Source organism: Pipistrellus hanaki, assembly GCF_964339955.1.
Source record: "Pipistrellus hanaki genome assembly, chromosome: 1".
NCBI classification, from domain to species: domain Eukaryota; kingdom Metazoa; phylum Chordata; class Mammalia; order Chiroptera; family Vespertilionidae; genus Pipistrellus; species Pipistrellus hanaki.
The window spans coordinates 31,540,711-31,566,884 of record NC_140503.1 but is presented as its reverse complement, the minus strand read 5'-3'; the positions used below and the strand labels follow the sequence as shown (position 1 = coordinate 31,566,884).

The following is a 26,174-nucleotide window of genomic DNA, read 5'->3' as shown; positions in this document are numbered from 1 at the left end:
GATCCTGCTTCTGTCTCGGGCCTTGCCAGCAACAAAGCCTCTCTGTCTCTCCCAGAGATCATCAGTTCAGCCCACTTGCCAGCAGCCTGGGTGGCTGCTGATCAGCCCTGCCTCTATGATCAGGTGATGAGGCAGGTTGGGGGGAAAGGTAGGGGTGGTCAGGCTGGCAGAGGGGCAAGGTAGGGTGATTAGGCTGGCAGGGGGCAAGGTAAGGGCAATCAGGCCAGCAGAGGGGCAGGGTAGGGGTGATCAGGCCAGCAGGTAGAGGGGTTAGGAGTGATCAGGCAGGCAGGCATATGAGTGTTTAGGAGCCTGTTGTCCCAGATTGCAAGAGGGATGTCTAACTGCTGGTTTAGGCCCGATCCCACTGGCAATCAGACATCCCCGGTTGGGTCCCAGATTGGAGAGGGTGCAGGCCGGGCTGAGGAATCCCCCTCCGTGCATGAATTTTGTGTACCATACCTCTAGTTAAACAATAAGTGGCTACTGTGTTTTATGCTTCTAAAAAAAACAAATCAGAATGTGGTATAGGATCGATTTTGGTTACTAAATTTATTCTATACCAAATGTTTCTGTTTTAGACTCAGGAACAGGAGGAACTGGAAGAAGCTTTAGAGGTAGAACGACAGGAAAATGAACAAAAAAGACTGTTTATACAAAAAGAAGAACAACTACAGCAAATTCTAAAAAGGAAGAATAAGCAGGCTCTTTTAGATGAACTGGTATGTATTAATGCTAATTACAATAAAAAATCGTTAGTCTTTGGGTTCGTGTTTCTTATTTATTATGCTGTATAAAGGCATCTTAATGGCATTTCTGCAATTTGTGCTGGTGTATTAAACTTTGATTTCTTTTAATTGCTCTAACCTTTAGTTGAGATATTGTTAGCTGAAGCAGCCTCCACCTTGTTTATCCCATGTAAGTTTCTGTTATTTCCTGCCTAAGGGCTACATGTAAATTTCTGTTTATGTTGCCTAAGATGTTTTCCCCAAAGCCTTAATAAAAGGGGATGGCAGGGCCAGAGCAGTAGTAGTTCTCCCACTAGAGTTAGACTACTGCCTGCCCCCCCATATCGCCAAGTTGAATTTCAAAAACAAAAAACAAAACAAAACAAAAACACTTTGATTTCTTTATTAAAATTTTTTTTTTTTTACAATACCCATTTTATTTAAAAAGCGACAGTAATATAACTGACATAGTAATCCAACAACCTGTTAATAGATTGTTTACATGTTTCTAAGCTTACTGTCTAAAACACATTGTTTTCCAAGCATTTTTTTCTATATTAATACTGGTTTTCTAATAACTGGCTCATTTTAAATTGTTTTGGCTCCGGGCTGAGTTTCCTCCAGTTATTCTGTGAGAACTATATTTAATATTTTTGTGTGAAAAGGAATGAGAAGAAATAGTGATGTTTTGCAAGTTATTGATGTTTTCCTGCAATTAGTCCCTCTAGTTGTTGATATTGGTAGATAACAGCCATAATAATAACTAAATTTTATGAACTGTTTCATAGACTTCATATATTATTTGATGCTTTTTAATCCAGTGATATTGATAAACTCACAACTAGAAAATCATACGCTCCAGGGATGTCTTTTGTATTCTTCTCTTTCTTTTTTTAATCCACATAATTTTCATGAGGTCCTCAGTTTAGCTGATATACTGCTTGTTATTCTGTGATTGGGTAAATGTGTATGTGCCTATTTTCTACTGAGCTTTTTTGCCCAAAAGCACATAAGCCAGCTAACCAGAAATAAAAAGAAAAAGCAAGATTATTTAAATTAGAGAAAGGTAGGAAAGTAAAGGATAAGTAAGGATAAAGGCATTTTAATGAGGCTTAGAAAATGCTTATTATAAACCCTGTGTACTTTGAGTGCAATGTAAATTGGTTTTAAAACTAAGGACAGAGGCATATTAATAGAATATGCATCCTAGCCAATTTGGCCCAGTGGAGAGAGCATCATCCTATGGACTGACGGGTCCTGGGTTTGATTCCGTTCAAGGGCACATGCCCAGGTTTTTGTGCTCGATGCCTGGTAGGGAGCATCTCATCATTGATGTTTCTATCTTTCCCTTTCCCTTCCTCTCTGAAATCAATTAAGAAGTTTTTTTTTTTTTTTTTTTTTTTTTAAAGAATATGGCATTTTCCTTAGCAACTTCCATTAACTTTTCTTGAAACTATCATGTGGCACATAAAGCTTTAACATGTGAAATGATACGGGTTGTGTTTTATAGTTTTTGGAGCCATATATTTTGTGAGAAATTAAAACCTTTAGTAAATCAATTAGTAAATATTGATGTTATAATTATTTATTGAAATATTCTTTCACTCATCATTTTATTTTATTTATTTTTTAAGCCTTTTTAAAAAACATATTTTATTGATTTTTTAGAGAGGAAAGGAGAGAGATAGAGAGTTAGAAACATCAATGAGAATCATCGATCAGCTGCCTCTTGCACACCCCCTACTGGGGATGTGCCCACAACCAAGGTACATGCCCTTGACCAGAATCGAACCTGGGACCTTTCAGTCTGCAGACTGATGCTCTATCCACTGAGCCAAACTGGTTTCGGCATCCCTTATCATTTTATTCAAAGAGGGACATACTTATCTTTGGTAATGCTGCTCCTCTATACACTTAATTGAATTAATAAATACAGAACTTAGACATAGGATGAAAATACACTTTAACTCTTTTTTTTTTTATATATATATATAATTTAAATTCTTTATTGTTTAAAGTATTACATAAATCTCCCTTTCCTCCATTGACCTCTCCCCGACCTCAGCACATGTCTGTCCATTGGTCATGCTCATATGCATGCATACAAGTCTTTGGTTGATTTCTTACCCCTTCACCCCTTCACCCCCCCAGCTTCTCTCATCGGTTGGATAGTCTGTTTGATGCTTCTATGACTCTGATTCTATTTTTGTTCATCAATTTTTGTTCATTGTATTTCACAAATGGGTGAGATCATGTGATATTTATCTTTCTCTGACTGGCTTATTTTGCTTAGCATAATGCCCTCTAGCTGTTGCAAATGGTAAGAATTCCTTCTCTTTTACACCAGTGTAGTATTCCTTTGTGTAGATGTACCACAGTTTTCTAATCCACTTGTCTGCTGATGGGCACTTAGGCCGTCTCCAAATCTTAGCTGCTGTAAATTGTGCTGCTCTGAACATAGGGGTGTATATATACTTTCTGATTGGTGTTTCTGTTTTCTTGGGATATACTCCTAGAAGTGGAATTACTGGGTCAAATGGAAGTTCCATTTTTAATTTTTTGAGGAAAGGCCATAATGTTTTTGTTTTCCACTGTAGCTACACCAGTATGCATTCCCACCAGCAGTGCAAGAGTGTTCCTTTTGCTCTGCATCAGGCTCCAACACTTGTTTGTTGATCTGTTGATGATAGCCATTCTGACAGGGGTGAGATACCTCATTGTTGTTTTGATTTGCATCTCTCAGATGATTAGTGACTTTGAGCATGTTTCCATATGTCTCTTGGCCTTTTCTATGTCCTCTTTTGAAAAGTGTCTATTTAGATCCTTTGCCCATTTTTTGATTGGATTGTTTATCTTCCTTTTGTTAAGTTGTATGAGTTCCCTGTAAATGTTGGAGATTAAACCCTTATCGGAGATAACGTTAGCAAATTATGTTTTGCCATGCAGTGGGCTTTCTTGTTGTTTTGTTGATGGTTTCTTTTGCTGTGCAGAAGCTTTTTATTTTGATGTAGCTTCATTTGTTTATTTTCTCCTTAGTTTCCATTGCTTTAGGAGCTGTATCGGTAAAGATATTGCTATGGCAAATGTCTGCTATTTTGCTGCCTAGGGCTTCTTCTAGGATTTTTTTTTATGGTCTCCTGTCTTAACGTTTAACTCCTTTATCCATTTTGATTTTATTTTTGTGTATGGTGTAAGTTGGTGATCTAGTTTCATTTTTTTGCATGTAATTAAAGAGTTTTTAGATTTTATTTTGAGGTTATCTTTGCATAGCAATTTCAACTTACATATTTTTTAAGTCTCAAAGTACCAAGTTTGCCTGCCTCACTGAGCTGCTATTGGCACGAAGCTTCCATTTAATTCCCTGGAGCAGGAAGCATGATGTGAAACTGCAAGTGTTGTACATTGTGTATAATCTGGAGTTAATATTGGTTTTTGTGAGAACCCGCCCCCCCTCACTTCCTGTTTTCTTCACCTGCAAGTCATTACTGCACATACTTTCTTCACTGTTTAGATCATATAACATGGTGGTTAAATAATCCTTAGCAATTTACTATATTCATTAGAACAATTAATTACATTACATTGGTTTGGAATACCAATGAAGTTTGGGTTTCTAGGTTCCATTTTAAAATTTATTTGTAAAGATTTGTTGTTACTTTAATTTTTAAATATTAATTTTTTTGATTCAAGTGTTGACATACATTTAGTTCTTATTGACAAAAGAATTCATTAAATTTCTTTTTATCCTAAATTCTTATTAAGTAAAACACTACATTATAATTCTTTTTCTTTGTATATTATTGAATTACATTTTATAAAAAAAAGATAGCATTGGCACTTGTAAATATGTCTAGAAGCTTAAATTTTAGGGTTATTTTCTGGATCCAATTTAGGCAGTAAGTACTATTTATAAGAATTTCTTCTCCTTATTTTGGGTTTGGTCCTTGTGCTAAAAGTCACTTTTTAACCTTTTATAAAGCATTGGCATTATATTATACTGTAGATGACAGGATTTTAATGTTATGGTATTAATGTTTATGGCTTAGTATTTACTATAATTTTGCCTAAAAAGTCCATTTATTTAATTCTAACTGTAAATTCAGGGTGGTTTTTTTTTTTTTTTTTTTTTTACACTTTGGAAAAAGATTTTAAAACAGGTCCTGATTTAGTTAATCTTTTTATATTCCTGTTTGAAAATTCTCTTGACTTTATGTCTGAAATTTTGTATGGGCTAATATTGCTGTCAAATGTAGTAGCTGATTTTTATTAGAAATATTGTTTGCCAGATGGCTTGCTTAAAGTCAGTTAAAATAATGTTTTAAAAATGGTCATTATAAAGCTTTTAATGAGTATTACAGGCAGTCTTATTAAAATTTCTTTAAGTATTAAACAAGGTACCTTCAGGCAATTAATGTAGGTTAAGGAACCTTTCAAGGTAAAATGGAAAGCATAGAAGAATGGGATAATTTGAAAGGCTGAATCTGCATTTTATGTATTCCCAATAGGATGTGAATTCCTCATAGTTTATTTTACTCGGTAGATTTTGTTGTTGTTAGAGCTCCTGCTTAATTCTAGGTTAACATTCACAAAGATTTTCAACCTCCAAAGTTTTGACTGCTAGAGTGGAATAAAGCAGATTTGAGGTAAATTGTATGCCAGAGTAGCAAAATTAGTTTTAGATTCCTAGAATGTTTATTTTTATTAAATTTTGGCTGTTTTATGAATATATTTTAATAGTTAGATTCTTTTATGTGATATTGAAACCAGGCCAAAGTATTGATTAGCAGGTTTTTTGAAGTGAATACATTGTCTTGATTTTACACAAGAACTTTAAGTTTTTAAGAGTAAGTACCAGGTATGCAAGAGCATTTGAGTTCAATTGGGAAGCAATGTTTTAACTTTTCAGTCAATTTTTTTTCTTTCTGTTAGTGTTTTTGCATATGAAAAGATTGTAGTAGCTTTTAAGAGATTTTGGGCCACACAGCCTATTTAAAATGTCCTGTAATTTTATTATAATATTCTTAGTAGAAATCTAGAATAGCTACAGAGATTCATAGCAGTGCTGTTACTAATGCATTACTGATGCCTTGTAGTAGAATATGAATAAAATATATATTCATTCTCCATTATTGATAAAGCTAGTTCACAAGGAGTTTGCTCTTTAATATGGTTATATTTTATAAATAAAATGTGTTCTTCCACTTACTTTTAAAAGATTTAATCTTTGTAATGTTGCTCTTGCAGAGAACTTCTGTTATAATTCTTGAGGTACAGATTTATTCTAGGACAATTCTGTTGAAGTAAATTGGCTTGTTTTTTGAATTAGTTTTGTACTAGGACTTTATGTCCTTTAACTATATTAATTAGCCATATTTGTGCCTAAAATATGATTAAGTTATTAGATTTGGGAAGAAAATTAGATTCTGCTTTATGTTTACTTCATACTGTGAAATGTTAACATGATAGAGTTTTTTTTTAATATTAAGTTATGTATGTTTCTATTTAAAAAATTTATTGGCCACTTGAAGAATATGTTTATTTTTGTAAATAACCTAGATTTGCAAACTAGGAACTAGAAATGCACTGTTGCCCTTTATTTTTTTCCACAGATATAGGAAGTACTCTGTGTGTGCATGTGTGTTTGTGTGTATCTGTGTGTGATCTTCCCTCCTGGCTTTCCTCTGCATGTTTCTGTGTTCTTATTCAGTTGACAACTCAGGAAGGAAAAGTCTGGATATCATTTAGTTTAGACTTTAGCTCCATAGCACTTTAAACATGTAAGAGGACTTCATGTTAAAAAGGATAAATAGCTACATATAAGAATTAGTAATTTGCTTGTTATTATTATGTGTGTATATAGATTTATATAAATAGTGATCCTGATTTAGTATCAACATAGATATTAAAAATGTTTACTATTATTTTGTTAATTAAAATTTAGACTTATTTTCTAGAAATAAGTCAGTAAAAGAGAAAATAAATGTAGTTTTGGTTGTACTTAACAATCGTTCCATTGTGCAAACAGAACAAGGATCATTTCCAAACGGCCTCAGGTGAAATCTAATGGGAAACAATTTCAAACTAGTCTGAATTCACTGGTAAAAAGAATGTGTCTTAGATAAACATCTGATCCAAGTTATAGTACTTTGTACTACTCTTTTTGTGATTAGTTTCTAATTTTTTTTATTTTAATAAATATGGTTGGCATTGCTTGATGAAATAAGACCCTATTATATTTTCTTTAATGTGGATTTAAAAAAATATTTTTTTGCAGGTTTTGATTTATGAGTATAAAACAGCCTTTTCTTATTATGGAATGTTAAATTTTTTTTGTTTTTGTTAAATGTTCTCCATAAAGTGAATATTTAGGTTGACATCAAATACTTATGAAAAGGCATAATTTAAAATAATAGACCTGTTGCTCTTAAGTTTTTCTTTTTAACTATTATATTGCACATTAACTTTTCTTACAGGAAAGTTCTGATCTCCCTGTTGCTCTACTTTTGGCTCAGCATAAAAATAGGTCTAACCAATTGGAAATGCAGCTTGAGAAACCCAAACCTATAAAACCAGTGACATTTTCTACAGGCATCAAAATGGTAAGCCATATTTTAATTGCTTGTTGGAAAGATATATTTCAAGGATTATACTTTATAATTTTATATTGACTTCTACAGGTAAATGAAAAGGTTTATATGTTTAAGAACAGTGTATAATCTTGGCTAGTTGTTTGAAGATATGAATATATCAGTGTATGAGGAAAGGGAAAATTATTTTGTCGTACATAATAATGGTTTGTATGTGTTTTCTTATTCTACATAAAATTTTAAGCTTATAGTGTAGGAAAGCATTCTTAAAAGAAAATGCACACTTCTGGTTTCTGGTATGGCATGTAAGAAGCTTGGAAGTTGTCACTACCTCTCACAGATAAAGCTTGGAAATTGCCACTGCGTCCTCAGACTGAAAAACAACTTTTCTTAGAGTCATAAGTGAAGAGAGGTCACAAGGCTAATTACTGACCTTAAAATTGGAGAGACTGGCTGAGAATACAGAGAATCACAACTGACTAGAGCAGTTTGCATTCCCACCAACATTGTGTGAATGTTCCAGTTGCTCTGCATTCTTGACGATACTCAGTATTATGAGTTTTAAATTTTTTAGGCATTTTAACAGGTGTGTAGTGGCATCTCATTATCATTTTAATTTGCATTTTCCTGGTGACGAATGTTGAGCATCTTTACATGAGCTTGCTTATTTGCCATCATTATTTCATTTACCTAAACATTTAACTTAATACATTAAATACCTTACTAGAAAGTTTTGTGACATTATTTTCTTCCTTCTCTCTCTTATAACCTTTTGTTTTGTGAAATGTAGTGTGTGTGTGTGTGTGTGTGTGTGTGTGTGTGTGTACACACACACACACACACACACACACACAAAAGTGCAAGTCAGGTAAAAGAAGACAAGTATTCTCAGTGCTCTAGAAACCCTCCTCATAACCCCGCTTACCTAATCAGCAACTTCTTTTTCCCAAAGTAGTCACAATTTTTTTTTAATTGATATTTTTTTCTGGCTCTTTAAATAGCATTAACATCTAAGCATATATACCTTAACTTGATAAATGTTTGCTTGTTCATGTTATATTTGTGAGATTCATTCAGGTTTTTGCATATTGGTACAGGCCATTTATATGCAAAAGTCTCTGCACACAGCTTGGATGGGGCAGAGTCTCAGGGTGGAGCAAACAGCAGTGGCTTCCCATCAGCCCTTCTTAAGAAGCCCCCAGGGTCTCAGTGTCCCTTGGTAATAACTGCAAGCATCTCTGATAGAAAGTCGCCCTTGAGTTTCGCCGGCTGCCAGACAGTCCAGTTTCTCCCTGTATGAGTCTGGGTCCCCAGAGTCTGGCCCGGAAGTGGAGTTCAGAGCAGTTGGGAGCTTGTGTCTCCTTGCGGATTGAAAAAGCCAGCCATATACTCAGTTACCAGCCCTCTCCTTGCGCGCCTTCATACCTCTGCACTTTACTTCTGTAGCTTCTCTGAGTCTCAGTGTGCTTTTCTCTTCCCTTCTAGTTGTAGAATTTCCATTTAGTCAGCCTTCCTGTGGTCCTGGATGATTTCCATTTGTCTTTTAGTTGTAGTTTTGAAGTGCTTGTGCAAGGCAGCAGTTCAGGTGTTTACCTATGCCTCCATCTTGGTTTCACCCTCCATGTTTTTTCTCTATATTTTGAACATATAATTGCTATTTATAGTAGCTGTTTTGACCTTGTCTGCTAATTTCATTACCTTTGCCATTTCTCTGTCTGCTTCTATTGACTGATTTGTTTTTCCCTGGTGTGGCTCATATATTTCTGCCTTGTTTTTTAATATCTTACAATTTATGGTATACCATTAAATATTTTCAGACTTTGGGAGCAATTAAGTCACCTATCATCTGTTAGATTTTTGCAAGGATTGCTTTTTAAAAAAAATATTTTATTAATTTTTTACAGAGAGGAAGGGAGAAAGATAGAGAGTTAGAAAACTGATGAGAGAGAAACATGATCAGCTGCCTCCTGCACACTCCCTAATGGGGATGTGCCCGCAACCAAGGTATATGCCCTTGACCGGTATTGAGCCTGGGGCCCTTCAGTCTGCAGGCTGGCGCTCTATCCACTGAGCCAAACCAGTTAGAACACAAGGATTGCTTTTAAGTTTTGTTAGAGCATAAAAGAAAAGACTTTTATGTCAGGCTATAATTTAGCTTCACTTTCAAGGTGATATCTTTTTTAGGACTATACATGATACCCCATGGATTGAGAGACCTTTTTACCTTGTTTATTGAGAATATGAATTATTCTGGTCTTGCATGGGAATTGCTTGATCTATTGGTTTCCAGGTTATTTACTTGGTCTTGAGTAGTTTACATTCCCTCGTGTGCAGATCATTACCCAGGCAAAAGTTAAGGACATTACTCTAGCATTTCTAGAAAGCAGAGGTAAGCAAATTACATCTCAAAGGCCAAGTCCCACCCACCACCTGTTGTTGTAACTAAAGTTTTATTGGAACATAGCCATACTCATTCATATATGTATTGTCTTTGTAAGCTTTCATGTTTTAATCGCAGAGTTGAGTATTTATGACAGATATCATATGGCCTGCAAAGCCTACAATATTTGTCTGTCCTTTACAGAAAATGTTTTCTGAACCTTGCTTTATAGTTTTCTCTGTGTAGCATTTTCTTTTCTGATAATCTGCCCTGCAAATTATCCTGACAGCCCAGGCTTATTTTGGGTTACCCTTCCATGTATCATGGCCTGGAAGCAGCCTCCATGGATTCAGCCATGGTGATATAGAGCTAACCTTATTTGTTTCCCTTCCCTTGGAGATCTCAGGCCTGAATTGACTGATATTCAGTTTCTGAAAACCATTGGTTATAATATTTTTTTCAGTTTTCTAAATACTTAATGTGGAGATTGGTTTATCTAGTTCTCTCTCTCCCTCTCTCTCTCTCTCTCTCTCTCTCTCTCTCTCTCTTTTTTGAGAAGAATATGTTTAATATAATTCAACATTTATTCAAAACAAAATATTTTAGAAAATTAAAAACAGAGTAGCACTACCTAAACTTGATAAGGTAAACATACAACACCTATAGCTAATGTAATATTCTATATAATAAAACCCTAATATGCAAATCGACCAAATGGTTGCCCCCTGGTGGTCAGTGCACTCCCGCAGGAGGAGTGCCAGTCAGCCAGAAGCTGGGGTCAGTGCAGTGGTGGGAGTCTCTCCTGCCTCTGCTGCAGGCGGGCGGTAAGGAGCGAGGGGGTCTCAGATGGTAAGAGCCCCAGACTTCAAGAGTGATGTCTGACTGCTTAATTCAAATGTTTAAATATGAAAATGACCATTTGTAATGATAGAACCAAGATGGTGGCATAGATAAACACTTATACTTGCTGCCTCTCACAACCACATCAAAATTATTACTAAAAGGCAGAACAGCTACCACCAGAACCGCAGGAAAGCTGGCTGAGTGGAAGTTCCACAACTAGAGAGGTGAAGGAAGTGCATTGGGACTGGTAAGAAGTGCGGAGGCTCAGAAAGTGCTGGCACCTGGATGCTCTGCACTTTTAATTGGGAAGGAAGATATTGGACAAAGCTTACACTTATGGACGAGGTCAGTGGGGTCAGGGGGAAAGGCCTGGAGTGGGATGGGAACTGGGTGGAGAAGAGCTATGGGGGGAAAAAAGAGGAACATCTGTAATAATCTGAACAATAAAGATTAAAAAAAGAATTACCATTTGTAATAGCATCAAAACATGAACTACTTAGGTGTAAGTCTAATAAAATATGTATAAGAACTGTATACAAAAAAGTGTATGCAACAAAATTGTGATGAGAAAAACTTAAAATATATATAAATGGATATAGATAGATACCCTGTTTCCCCGAAAATAAGACAGTGTCTTATATTAATTTTTGCTCCCAAAGATGCGCTAGGTCTTATTTTCAGGGGATGTCTTATTTTTCCATGAAGAATATGGTACACATTTATTGTTAAATGAAAATAAAGGAAATTTATTACCTGTATATGGTACGGTGGTACGGTATTACTGTAGTTGTCAACACAAACCAGACAAACTGTGAATCCTACAGTATCAAGAATTTACTCATTTATTCAATGACAATCATGCCATCATCTTCTGAAACATCATCATAACAATCCAATTCCTGAATTTCCTGGTGAATTTCTTGTGACTCCATTTCTTTCAGAATCAGTGGACCAAATCTCTCATGTTTAGCCTAGGGGGGCCTTATTTTCAGGGGGATGCCTTATATTTCACTCAGAAGGAAACCTGTAAGTAGTTCTTATTTTCGGAGGATGTCTTATTTTCGGGGAAACACGGTAGATATAAATATATATTAGAGGCCAAATGCACGAAATTCATGCACGGGCGGAGGTGTTGTCCCTCAGCCCAGCCTGCACCCTCTCCAATCTGGGACATTCCTCTCACAATCCCAGGACTGCTGGCTCCCAACTGCTCACCTGTCTGCCTTCCTGATTTCTCCTAACCGCTCCTGTCTGCCATCCTGATCACTCCCTAACCACTCCCCTGCCAGCCTGATTGATGTCTTACTGCTCCCCTGCCAGCCTGTTTGCCTCCAGCTTCCCTTCTCTGCTGGCCTGGTCATCCATAACCACCCTCCCCTGCAGGTTTGATTGTCCCCAACTGCTCTCCCTTGCGGGCCTGGTCCTTCCCAATGCCCTCTCCTGCTGGCCATCTAGTGGTGGGCCATCTTGTGTCCACATGGGGGTAGGATCTTTGACAACATGGGGGCAGCTATTTGTGTGTTGTTGTGATGGTCAATCTGCATATTACTCTTTTATTAGATAAGATAGAGGCCTGGTGCATGGGTTGGGGCCAGCTGGTTTGCCCTGAAGGGTGTCCCAGATCAGGGCAGGGGTTCCCTTGTGACATATGGTGGCCTGTGGTCGTTAGCAGGCCGGCCATGACCTTTGGCTACTCAAGTGGAGGCCCTTGTATCTGGGATTTATTTATCTTCTAAAATTGAAACTTTGTAGCCTGGAGCAGTATCAAGCCTTCTGCTTGCTCCATGGCAACAGCCATTTTTGTTGTGATTTATTCATCTTCTATAATTGAAACTTTGTAGCCTTAAGCAGAGGCCTGGGCTGGCCAGGGCTGCAGTAGCTTGGCTTCCTCCATTGTTGGGGGAAACCCTAGCCTCCTGCTCTCTCCAGCTCTGTGGCTGCCGTTATTTTCTTGGGATTTATTTGACTTCTATAAATGAAGCTTTTTAGACTTAAGCAGAGGCCTGGGCAGGCCAGGGTATGTGGAAAGTTTGGCTTCCTCCATGCCAGTGAAACCCAAGCCTCCCTCCTGCTCTCTTCATGGCCGAAGCCATCTTGATTTGGTTAATTTACATACTTGCTCCTGATTGGCTGGTGAATGTGGCTTGTGGGTGTAGCGGAGTGATAGTTAATTTGCATATTACTCTTTTATTTGATAGGACACACATACACACACACACACTGTGTACTAGAGCTGTGGTCAGCAAACTGTGGCTCACGAGCCACATGTGACTCTTTGGCCCCTTGAGTGTGGCTCTTCTACAAAATACCATGACCTGGGTGAGTCTATTCCAGTGTTTCCCAAACTTCTCTCATGATGAGAATCACCTGGTGGAGTTGTTAAACCACAGATTCCTGAATCCCACCTAAGAAGTGCTAAACTAGAATTTTGGGGAACATACAGGTAAAACTGTATACTTAACTAGTGCTCTAAGACAATTTTACCTATAAGTTCCCCAAAATTCTAGTTTAGCACTTCTTAGGTGGGATTCAGGAATCTGTAGTTTAACAACTCCACCAGGTGATTCTCATCATGAGAGAAGTTTGGGAAACACTGGTCTATTCTGAAGTAGTGGCATTAGAAGTTTTAAGTTTAAAAAATTTGGCTCTCAAAAGAAATTTCAGTGGTTGTACTGTTGATATTTGGGTCTGTTGACTAATGAGTTTGCTGACTACTGGGATAAACAATTTTTGGTTGACAGTATTTTCCTGATAGCACATTGAATATATCTTCCCGCTATAGTCTGACTTTTGTGGTTTCTGATGAGATTTCAGTTATTAATCTTAGTGGGCTTTACTTGTGTATCAGGAGCCATTTCTTTTTGTTACTTTCAAGATTGTCTCTTTGGCCTGGCTAGCGTGGCTCAGTGAGTGACATCAACCCATGAACCAGAAGATTATGGTTCGATTCTTGGTGAGGGCATATGCGTGGGTTGTGGGTTCGATTCCTGGTGTGGGGCATGCAGGAGGCAGCCAATCAGTGATTCTCTCTCAATATTGATGTTTCTATCTCTATCCCTTTTTCCCTTTCTCTTTGTTTAAAAATTTTTTTTTCTCTTTGTCCTTTTGTACTTTAATTAAGGGTTTTAATTTCTCTATTTTATCAACATTTATTGCTTTATTATAGAGAGAGAAATTTTAAAGGAAAATTTCATAGATATTGTGTTTTAAAATACTTTTAGAGTATATGTATTTTTTATATGTTTGCCTTTTTTTGTTTTGTTTTGGTAGTCCTGTAATTCAATAATATCTATTTGAGGAGGTGCTACTTTAAGCATCTTTGCTAGTGTGAAATGTTAATAGTGTTTTAGTTTCATATTTTATTTCATGTGTGGCATTATGTACCATTGCCTTCAATTTTTTTTTTCTGCCTCATGAGATCTTATACACATACATATATACCTTTTCCTTTATATATGGCAGATAAAAACATCTGGATGAAAATAAGGCTTATGGGAATAAAAATATTGATTTTTCTTAAAGAATATATGATCTTATATTTTTTGATGAATATTGAATGATAATCCTTAGGACTAAGTAAAACAAACTGTAGTATATTTAGTGTTTGCATTGAGGCATTTATTAGTTTCTTTAGGAGTATATGTCCATAAATATTTAGCTCTGTATTGTATCATTGTCAAGTAACATCTGGGACTAAAATTCCCAGCTGGGTATCTAATTTTGCTGTTTATTCTTTTGCAAGTGTTACTGTGAGCAATAGGCAGGCAACAGAAAGAAAGAAGGTGATTGGGACCAAGGGGGAAAAAAGACTAAAACAGATGGTAGGGAAATAAAATTTTGTTAAGCATTGTTTGTTTAGGCTAGTTTTCTTGCTAAGCACATGGAAATACTTTGCACGTTTGCAAATTACTGACTTGCTACATGTTATTGTTGAGAAACAGCAAATCATTCATATAATATAAATATAATTATAGATTATTTTACTGGAACTTTTCCATTTCTGGGTCTTATTTTTGGTAAATATCAGTACCTTCTTTCAAATCATAGTGCGACTATTTTTTAGGAGAGCATAAACATAAATTTCAATTAAGTGGTGCTAATGCAAATAAATGACAAGCATTAATTTAAAACTTTTCAAGTATTTATAGTCTTGTTGAGTTATATTCTGCTTTAAAAATAAATGTTATTATTGGGATTGGAGTTTTTAGAATACTCCTAAAGTCAATATAGTGAGTTGCTTGGAAATGTCTGTGAGGTTAGATTTTTGTGTCTTTAATCATATATATAAAATATTGTGATTGAAGAGAATTTTATGACGTTGAATGAACTTGCATGTATATATGCAGCAAGGATATTACTAATCATATACCCCCCTTTTAAAAATAAGATATTTTTATTGATTTCAGAGAGGAAGGGAGAGGGAGAGAGAGAGAGAAACATCAGTGATGAGAGAGAATCATTGATTGGCTGCCTCCTGCATGCCCCCACTGGGGATTGAGTCTGCAACCCAGGCATGTGCCCTTAACTGGAATTGAACGCAGGACCCTTCAGTCCTCAGGCCAATGCTTTATTCACTGAGCCAAGCCAGCTAGGGTCCGCTTTCTCTTTTACTGATATTTCCCTAAAACCCAGCAGGAAAATGGAAGTCAGGGTGACAGTATAAGCCTTTACATTCTTAGTTAAGTTTTGGGTTTTTTTTTTTTTTTTTTTTTTTTCATTATACCACAGTGGCTCTTGAGTTGAATATGAAAAGTAGCATAAATCAAGACAGATGAAAGGAGAAAAAATAATTTAATATAGGAAGTAATGTTATACTTTGAACCAATCATATCATCAGTGGTAGTAGCTCTTACATGGCCCTCTTTTCTTGAGTGAGGATTATTGATAATTAGAGGCCTAGTGCAAAAAATAATGTGTTTTGTATATTGTTAGCTTAGAGGACTGTACCATCATTCAAAACTTTTCAGGTAGATGTTTTGAGTTCTAACTTTCTTTTTAAAATATGTTTTTATTGATTTTTAGAGAGAGAGGAGTGGAGAGGGAGAGAGAGATTGAAACATCAATGAGAGAAACATGGATAGGCTGCCTCCTGCATGCCCCATACTGGGGATCGATCTCTCAACCCAGGCATGTGCCATTACCAGGAATCGAACTGATGACCTCTTAGTGCAGTGGTCAGCAAACTCATTAGTCAACAGAGCCAAATATCAATAGTACAACGATTGAAGTTTCCTTTGAGAGCCAAATTTTTTAAACTTAAACTAACGCCACTTCTTCAAAATAGACTTCGCCCAGGCCATGGCATTTTGTGGAAGAGCCACACTCAAGGGGGCAAAGAGCCGCATGTGGCTTGCGAGCCGCAGTTTGCTGAACATGGTCTTAGTGCATGGGATGATGCTCAATCCACTGAGCCACGTGGCCTGGCCTTATTTTGAAGCAGACTTTTGAAAGGTTACTGTTCATATGGTGATGATCGCGTGTGGTAATTTTATCTGGTGGAAGTGACTAACAGACTGTGGAGATGGGGCAAAATATCTCCTCTCTTCTTGTTCCTGATGAAGTTGATGATACAAAAAATAATAATCATTATTGGTAGCATGTTGTGGACACTTGATTCTGCTATATTTTTTATTTTATTTGATCCTTTAAAATAATTTTACAGGTGAAACTAAGGATTGTTAAAAAAAAAAAGTTGCCCAAGGTAAAATTGGGATTTGACTACTTGAACTCCAAGGCCCATGTTTTTAACATTGTATTATTCAAAGGGGTTATATAATACAGGGACTTTAAAAAAAATAGAGTGAATGCTTGCATTCTTGATAGAAGGAAGATATATAGATGGGAAAGCTGTTGTGGTGTAGAGAACCAAAATAAATGGAGACTGGGAATGTTCTTCCAGCTGCTTTAAGTTATTTGGAGGTTAATCTGGGTTAACCTGCTTGACATTGCAACTATGGGTTCTTTGGATGTTATTTTTAATTATATGACTTCAACAAGAGTAGTTTTGGATATTATGGAAATCTTAAAGCACATGCATTTCAAAACAAATAGAGGCTTTAGTCATTTAAAACATAGCAGCAGCATTGGCATAATAATAGAATGTGGTGTAAGGTCAGGTCTTAGGCATTTTTTAAAATAAGGTCAGGTCTTTAGGCATTTTTTAAAATATATTTGATCCATGTTTTATAGTTATCCTCAATTTTTATATTGCCTCATATTGTATAAATTAATATTATGAATAAAACTGGTTAGTAATATTCTGCACGCTAATTATATCTATTTTAATATGTAATGACAAAACACTTCAATTGAATATATTTAGTTTTTTCTGAAAGAAGACTACATATGTGAAAAAAAATGTTTTTTGTTTTGATAATGAATTAAAAAAATGTCCAAACTCATAACTTCTACTTGTATTCCCTAGTCACACGGAGAAAGTATTAGGGATATAAATTGTTTAAAACATCTTTTCTTAGGAAAAATATGAATAGGTTGCTTAAAATGTTAAACTTTAATGAAATAGATTTTTATTTAACTCTTCAGTTATTTTGTCTTCACAAAATACATTTGGTGCCATCTATGAACATGTCTGTTTTGTTTACTGCTAAACCCCTCATTCCTAAATATGTATCATTAAATTTTTTCACCATTTAAAAAGTTAGTTCAATAGTACACATAACATAAAACTTACAATCTTCACCATTTTTAAGTTTACAGTTCAGTGGTATTAAATACATTCATATTGTGCAACCATTTCTACCATCAGTTTCCATAAATCTTCATCTTAAAAATGAAACTCTATACCCGTTAAAAAATATTCCCTTCCACCATAGGTGTACAGTTTTTACATTTAATAGTAAAGAAAAAAATTAGAAGAATTTAGAGCAATGAAATATTCACCTAAATCAACATATTTCAGTTTCCTTTATGTTGAGCAATTAGCTGATAAGCCAGTTTGAACCTGACTTTCAGGGTAGCATACTTTTGTGGTTATATTCTTCTTTTCATTTCAACAAGGCAAGTCTTGATGATAGATCAATTAGCAAATCCTGAAGAATTAATGTAAATAGTGTGGTAACTCAGAAAATCCTCCTTTCCTCAGGGTATCAGATTTACTGTTGGGTTGAGGAAGTAGCGTGGCAGCAGTCTTGTATATCAGTTCAAAATTGTTTAGAATAGGAAATGTTTATATGTATGTATTTTTCAATTATAGTTTACATTCAGTATTATTTTATGTTAGTTTCAGGTGTACAGCCTTGTGGTGTGACAGTCATATATACTTTATAAAATGATTTGCTCCAAAATTTCAAATACCCACCTGGTACTATACATAGTTATTACAATATTATTGACTGTACTCCTTATTGTATAAGGCTTATACTGTACTTTATATCCCTGTGACTATTTTATAACAACCATTTGTGCTTACCCCTTCACCTTTTTCATCCCGACCCCACACCTTCTCTTCCTCTCCCTCTCTCTCTCCCTCTCCCCCCTAAACTCTATTCTCTGCATCTATGGGAAGTGTTTTTAAAACATTATGGAAAATTAATTAAAACTGAGCTTTGAAATTTAAAAGAGATCATAAAACTGTAGAAGTAAAGGCTTATGTTTTCTCTGAAATGTTTTTAAAATACCAACAAGAACACTATAGGAAGATTTTTTTTTTAAACCCATTTTATTCAAGTATAGATTCTTGAAGACAGGTGTTTATTAATTACTTTATTGCATTGACCTGGCTAAGGGGACAATAAGGCAGATAATTATCCTTAGGTCTGTGTATTAGAAGTATTATTTTTGAATAAATATTAAGAGATCAACTTTAACAACTCTTAGTATAAATGATTTCTGTGCTAACTTTTTACTCATGTAAAATGAATCTCAATATGCCATACAATTGGTGACAAATAAGAAACTGTGCAATTAAGAGGAGATCTGTTTATTTAAGGGCTCTCAAAAGTTGTAGAAGATTATACTTGGCTATATGTGAAGGATAAATGTTGCAGAATAATGCCCCTTAGTTTTCCTTTTATTATAAATCTCAGCTATGTGTTCAGCCCAAGGGCTCAGTGCCAAAAAGAACAGGTTCAACTTGTCTGTGAGGATTTGCACCACAGGAAAGTGCACAACTGCTTTCTGTAGAGGTCGTGGTGGAGGTCATAGGCATGTACAGTTGAATGAAAGCAACTTTAAAAACATAGAATGGATAGTATTAAGATTCAAGAATCCATGTTAACTTAAAACATAAAAGGATGGAAAATCCTGAACAGCACTCTCATATACAGTATTCACTTTTTATATGTTTATACCAGAATGTTTTCAAATGAATTTAAAATGAGTTCTTTAGCATGTTGTGCCAGCATATTTTTAAAAGAACTTCAGAATCCCTTTTATAATAATTGCCTAGACTTGGAAACATTGACTGTTTTAATGTTAAATTCTGAGCAGTGCTCTGAGCAGATTTCGGATATTAAAGGTAGGCTATGATGGTGGTAGGACAAAGTATACAGGTGTGTGTGTGTGTGTGTGTGTGTGTGTGTGTGTGTGTTGTGTATATGTGTGTGTTGTGTGTGCTGAGGGAGGTCAGAGGTGTATGCGTGTGTGTGGGGGTTAAGTTCTAATGAAAAGGTAGAAGTGATCTGAAGGAGAATGCCTACCTGAATCATATTTCTCTTGAGCTTATGATCGAACTGTTCAAAGTCAATAACAAATAAAATACTATCTTATATATCGATAATACTAGTAGCGCTGTGCACGAATCATTGCGCCAGTAACTTACCATTGGCTCGCTGCCACCATCCAGTAGCTCTCCGCCCACTGCCCTGCCCTCCTGTAGCTTCCCCCACCCCCACCCCCTCTCATAGCTTGCTGCCCTGCCCTCTCCTGCAGCTCTCCAGCGACCTTAGCATGCTGCCCCACCCCCCTGTTGATCGGTGATCCGGTCATTACGCAGTCGGTCATTACCTTTCACAGCGTAAGGACCATTTGCATATTACAACTTTATTATATAGGATGACTTTCCCCAAGTATCTTCACAAACACTTTCAATTTTTTTTTAGTAGTAAATAGAAGTAACTCAGAAATAGCAGGTGGAGAGACTATAAGTCTCATGACTCCAGCCAGTAGTATCTTTGGGTTTAGTATAAACCACACCAGGAAATGATACAATTAACTAATTAAGCAGATGCATAGCTTACCTAGACTTGTGTTTTATCTAGTTGTATTTGGTCATAGAATGACTGTTCCTTTTTCTTTTTAAAAATGGTCATCAAAATGGTAGGCAGCCATTATTTTCAGTGTAGAGATTAATTAGTAATCTTTAGAATATGCTTCAACAAATGCAGCTGATTGGCAGTGTCACCTGTCTCAGCAACTGGTAGAATGTTAGTGATTTTATTAAGCCTGTAATTTCCAGAAGTGCTTCAAAGCTGTATTCATTAAAGTCTCCCATATAATTACTTTCTTTGTTCTCTAGGGCACTGCTTTACTAAATGTGTCTCTCTACTTTTTGTGTTTTACTTATGAAGGTTATAAAAAAAAATAAAATTTTTTTTTTTAGCTAAAACTGTGTATACTTGTGTTTGTGGAATCACCATTTATGCTCAGTAAACATATACTGTTCCCAGACAAGACACTTACAAGTGATTTTGCTTTTGTAATTTGTATCGTAAGCATAAAACATCTGTTAATTTTGAAAACTGATGTGTTAAAGTATAGTAAAATATAATTTAGCTCGGCCGGCATGGTTCAGTGATTGAGTGCTGACCTGTGAACCAGGAGGACAGGGTTCGATCCCGGTCAGGGCACATGCCTGGGCTGCAAGCTTAGTCCCTAGTGGGGGATGTGCACGAGATAGACAATCCATGATTCTTTCTCATCATTGATGTTTCTCTCCTTCCTCTCTGAAATCAATAATAATAATAATAATAATAATAATAATAAAATACATATATAATTTAAAGAATTGGTCATTATAGTCAACTTTCTAGGAAGGTAGTTCTACATTGTTAGGAATTATTCTTGTTGAAATAGTCTTACTAGTTTATATTTCAAAGTATATTAATTTACATAGATTAATAGACAAACCATCAATTTGTATGTTATTTGAGGAAATAATATTTTGTTTATTATGAAAAGAAGACTTAATTTCCATTATTTCTAAGAGAGCATCTAAAAATAATGAAGCACAGCTCTGGCCGAGTGGCTCAGTTGATTGGCCACAGATTGATACTTCTCTCTTTCCATACCACTCTATAAAATCAATAAAAAGTGAGGATTTAAAAAAAAAAATGAACCACATATCTCAGTACAGGTGAAATTTGCACCAAGTTAAATGTATTATGAAAAAATCAAGTGTGAATATTTTCTAAAAAATATCATGTTTTAATGTACTAGTACTTCTATACTAATTGAAAAAGCACTCATACTAATATTTTAAAATGAACACTTTCTAATAAATATAAATATATATTATTAAAAGCTTGAAAATAGAATCAGTTCTTGTGGTGGCATATCCTTTCTATCATACCTTCACAGTGCCTTGTATCTACTAAATGTTAGATAAATGATTTTTCATACTGTAGTTCTGTTATAGAAAAGTGTTTGGTGCATTTGGCAGAATAGGGTTTAAAACCTGGGTAGATTACTTGGCCTTGAAAAACTTCACTTTCTTTTCCTATAAAACAGGCAAAATAATAATTATCTATAATGTATATATGATACCTACCATGGCATATAGTAAATATTCAATAATTATTTCTGTGTTCTTTCCACGGAATTCCACTGTTAATAATTACATTCCATATGTGCATGACAATTTATGTGGAATTGCAAGTGAAAGAGGATTAGGGAATCCTAACTACTCTATTCTGAATTTACAGTCCAGATTTAATTGCATGATGGTTTTGTGAAGACGGCAGCGGCAGTGGTGGTGATGTGTGAGGAAGGCAGTTTAGAATGGTTAGGGTATCTATAATAATAAAAGAGTAATGTGCTATTAGACTGGATGTCCTTCCAGACATTTTTTTGGGATGAAGTTGGGGCTGCAGCTGCAGCTGTGAGGAAGGGATCAAGGCAGCCACTGCAGCTGTGCAGGCCTACTCTTGCACGAATTTCATGTATCGGGCCTCTAGTCCTATATAATTAAAGGCTAATATGCAAATTGACCGAACAGCTGAATGACTGGTCGCTATGGCATGCACTGACCACCAGGGGGCATACACTCAATCCAGGTACTATCTCCCTGGTGGTCAGTGTGCTACCACAAGGGGAGCACCGCTTAGCCAGAACCTGGGGTCAAAGCTGGTGAGCGCAGTGGTGGTGGCGGGAGCCTCTCTTGCCTCCATGGCATTGCTAAGGATGTCCGACTGCAGGCGTAGGCCCATTTCCCACCAGTCGACACCCTTGGAGGGCTCCCAGACTGCGAGAGGGTGCAGGCTGGGCTGAGGGACCCTCCCCCCACCCAAGTGCACGAATTTTGTGCACCAGGCTTCTAGTTTATAATATTTGCTGTGTCCTTTTAAGACAGAAGAAGGAAAAAGGCAGTTACAGCTTGGCTTAGTTGTCTACTTATTTTCTACAATGGGAATGGCACAATAATGACCCAATCTGTAGTTAAATGATCTCAAATAGAATCAGGAGATTTGTTATGTAATTTTTTTTGGGGGGGGATGGCCTGGAGTAGGGGATTGGAGAGAGTTGGATACTGTTGTATCCTTACAAAACATTTGTTCATTTATGAAACAAACATTCGTAGGCACTGTAGTAGGCACAGAGTTTAGATCCTAAGCTTTTTGCTAACTTTTCACTGAAAAATATTTTTGCTTTAGAAGATTACTAATTTTATGATGTGCTATTTTTTTGGTTTGTTAATATAATAATAGTAATACTTTTAGAGAATTTTTTATAAATTTTCATATTTTATCACATTTAAAAATTTAAATTTATGTATAAGTTGTCATTGCAGTTGGTTAGAGAAAGATTCACTTACAGTGCCAAGATAAGAATTCTTTCTTGGAAGCTATTTTTTTTTTTTTGTAATTACTAAAAATAAGCTAAAATGCTATATGCCTGAAAAGTTGTTTTTAAATTTTTGGCAAGTACTGTTTTTCGTAAAATTAATGTAGACTCTTTTAAGGAGACAGGTTTTTGTCTCACCAAATAGACTCCTTGATGTTTTTCTTTTCTGATCTTTTTATAGAAACAGATACGATTTGCTGGACACTCTGTCCTCTTGGCAACAAATGGTGGTTCAGTAGCAAGACAAGCATCAGAGAAAGAATGTAAAAATAATAACTTATTTTCAACACTACCTCATTTATCAGTGCTCAGGGAAAAATAAAACCTAGAGCAACAAAAACAAACAAAATAAACACAATCTCCTCTTTGGACTCTACCTTTTCTTAAGGTTCTGCTATCTCCCTATTTTTTATTTTTTTATTTTTATTTTATTTTATTTATTTATTTATTTTGCCTTATGATTTGATGAAAACACTAATCAAGTTCACTCAGTGTTTCCTGTTTCTTCTATCATTGATATTCTGGCTCCTATTTTCATTCTTAGGCTGAAGTTACTCTTGGTATTGAAATTCCCTTCACTGCAAATGCTATTACCTCTTTCTCCACGCCCCCCCCCCCCCAAATATTTCAGCCCCATTCAGTCTTTATAGCCCATCTCAAATGTCATTTTTTCTCTATAAACTTAATTGAATGAACATTCAAATACTTATCATGTTCAGCACTCATATCATTTGTACATTTAACTTATTTGAATTCAACTAAAGTTGAAAAAAACACCAAACTAGGGAGAAAAAATAGCAAAGAATTCTTCTCTTCCCCTATAAAGTGTTTTCAAAATAACATCATTGCCAAAAGGAAGCCAACTATTTTATCTGGTTTTCCACAGAACAGTAATCTATTCCAATGCTAGAGGAAAATCTAGCTGAATTGGATTTATATAAAGATATTACGGTTTGCAAAGAACAATGTACTATACTTTATGGGTTTATGTTAAGGATTTTTGAGGGGTTATTTTGAACAGTTTTTACCTTACTCTAACTTTAGAATGTAATCTTTGTGTAAAATGTGACTTTACTACTACAGCTCGGTTGAACTTGAGTCAGTCACATCATTTAGGACCCTTCTAGATAACATTTGGATCTCTTTTGAATGTTGATATAGAACTATCTGAGACAGAGATAACTAGTTTAATTCATTTTTGTCTTTATTTTTGCATTTTGGGGGGAGATAAATCTGTATTAATGCAATAATGGTCATAATAGGTAAAAGCAGGAGAAAATGCTATGGCTTTTTATTTCATGTTCACCTATCTAGTTTGAGATGCTTGGCTTTTTTCTTTTTAATGTACAGACCTTAGTCCATTAAAAATATTTTTATTGACTCTAGAGAGAAGAAAAGGGAGAGGGGGAGAAAGATAGAAAAAATAGATGAGAGAATTATCAACTGGCCCCCTCCTGCATGGCCCCTACTGGGGATCAAGTCTGCAATCCAGACATGTGCCCCAACTGGGAATCGAACTGGTGACTTCTTGGTGCCTGGGCCATTGTTCAACTATTGAGCCACACCAAGCCAGGCAAACACTTGGCTTTTTTAAAATCAATTGTATGTGACCACAAAGATATTGCTGCATTTAGTTTCCATATGAGCCGTAATAGTTCTACTCCAATGCAAAGGAATTTATAGAAATATTTTTTTAAACATGCAGAGTTAGGTTGTAATTATATTTGAGATGCTTTAATGATAGTAATATTTTAAAATATATATTATTTCCTTATTTTCCTCTAACATTTTAAATTTCTAAATGTTACATTTTATTTTTGAAGTTTTTTCTCTCTCAAGAAATAGTTTATATTGCTGTAACAATAAGAATTGCAAAACAGAATTAATGTATTATTATTATTACTTTAAATGTTTTTATTGACTTCTGAGAGAGGAAGGGAGAGGGAGAGATAGAAACATTAATGATGAGAGAGAATCATTGATCGGCTGCTTCCTGCATGCCCCTTACTGGGGATCAAGCCTGCAAGCCTGGCATGTTCCCTGACTGGGAATGAAACTGTGACCTCCTGGTTCTTGGGTTGACACTCAACTACTGAGCCATACCGGCTTGGCAAGTGGATATATTATTAAAGAGCTTTTCTTTTTTTTTCTTTCTTTTTTTTCTTTCCCTGTGGTAATTTGAAGATTAAATGGTGTATGTTGTAGAGATGGGATCGCAAATATATTTATTTAATAAAGCCTTAAAGTAACTTCAGTGCAGTCAAACAATTTGATGACATTAGAAACAATTGATAGAAATAGTTTTGGAGACTTGACTTGGGCAAGTGAGAGTACAGTTCTTTTAGGGCTATTTGACTTTTAATTTATTTAACAAGAAGCTTAAGCCCAACTAAGTGGTTATATAAATTATTCTTTGATGTTTTAAAGCATAACTTACATATTTGAATGGAACTGATCATTATTGAAGAGCTAGAAAAATATAGTGCTGTTCTTAGTGTATTCAGGATGAAACCTTGAATTCTGGAAAAGCTTGTTTTCTTTGAGAAATAACATTTTTGGGGAAATTTGGTAACCTAACTATTGGGCACCATATTTTAAAAGACAAGAAATGCTGGATTCCAAAATGGTGGCAAAGTAGAAGCTATATTGACACTCTCCCAGGACCAAACTGGAAATAAAACAAAAATACAGAAGAAACACCCTGAAAAATCAGCTGAGGACTAGCTGGAGAGAACATTGGTAACGAAGGACAGAAAGTGGAGACTGCGTAGAGACTGGTAGGAAGGGCAGAGGCATGAAAGGGCTGGCTTGGCTCCCACAGGCAGCAGCTGAAGTCCCAGAGAGATATCTCAGCTGTGGAAGAGTTCCCACTGAGAACGCTGGTGTCTAAACCCCAAGCTGGGCCCCCCAGCCCAGAGCACCAGCACTGAGAAAGGTGCCTACATAACATCTGGCTTTGAAAAGCAGCAATGTTGCTCTCTGCCAGCAAGAGACAGCTGGAAATGCAGGCACCCTCTTAGTTCTCAGTGGGAACCCCCCACACCTGAGATCTCTCTCCAGAACTTCAGCTACGGTCTGTGGGAGCCCAGCCAGCCCTTTTGCAACTCCGCACTTCTTACCAGTCTCTATGTGGTCTCCACTTTACATCCTTGGTTATCAGGGTTCTCTCCAGCTGGTCTTTGGTTGATTTTTCACGGTGGTTTTTCTGTATTTTAGTTATATTTCCACTTACTCCATTACCATTTTGGAATCAAGCATCTTTCCATGTTCTCATTTGCCATTTGTATATTTCCTTTGATAGTCTATTAAAATCTTTTTAACTCTAGAAAAAAAAATTTTGGGCTTAAAATTTTTTCTTCAGTTATAACGTTACTTTGCATATATTTTAGATACAAATTCTTTTGTCTTTTCTTTTTAATCCTCACCTGAGGATATGTTTATTGATTTTTTGTGGGGTTAGGGAGTGTAGGAGGGGGAGAGAGAGGAGAGATCAGTTAAGTGCCCTCTAGTTTGTGCTTAGACTTGGGATTTAACCTATAACCTAGGTATATGCCTTGACTGGGAATTGAAGCTGCAACCAGTTGGTATACAGAGCAATGCAAACAAACAAATAGTCCA

The 26,174-nt window shown here is 35.9% G+C and overlaps 1 protein-coding gene across 1 annotated transcript in view; it reads left to right on the top strand.

The window, feature by feature from the left end:
• Positions 1 to 26,174, top strand: part of MNAT1 (MNAT1 component of CDK activating kinase) — a 150,799-nt gene that overhangs the window by 59,723 nt on the left and 64,902 nt on the right. Inside the window, exons 5-6 of the mRNA XM_084883279.1 lie at positions 582 to 722; positions 7,202 to 7,327. Coding sequence (XP_084739405.1) covers positions 582 to 722; positions 7,202 to 7,327 — 267 coding nt within the window. The remainder of the gene's footprint in view (positions 1 to 581; positions 723 to 7,201; positions 7,328 to 26,174) is intronic.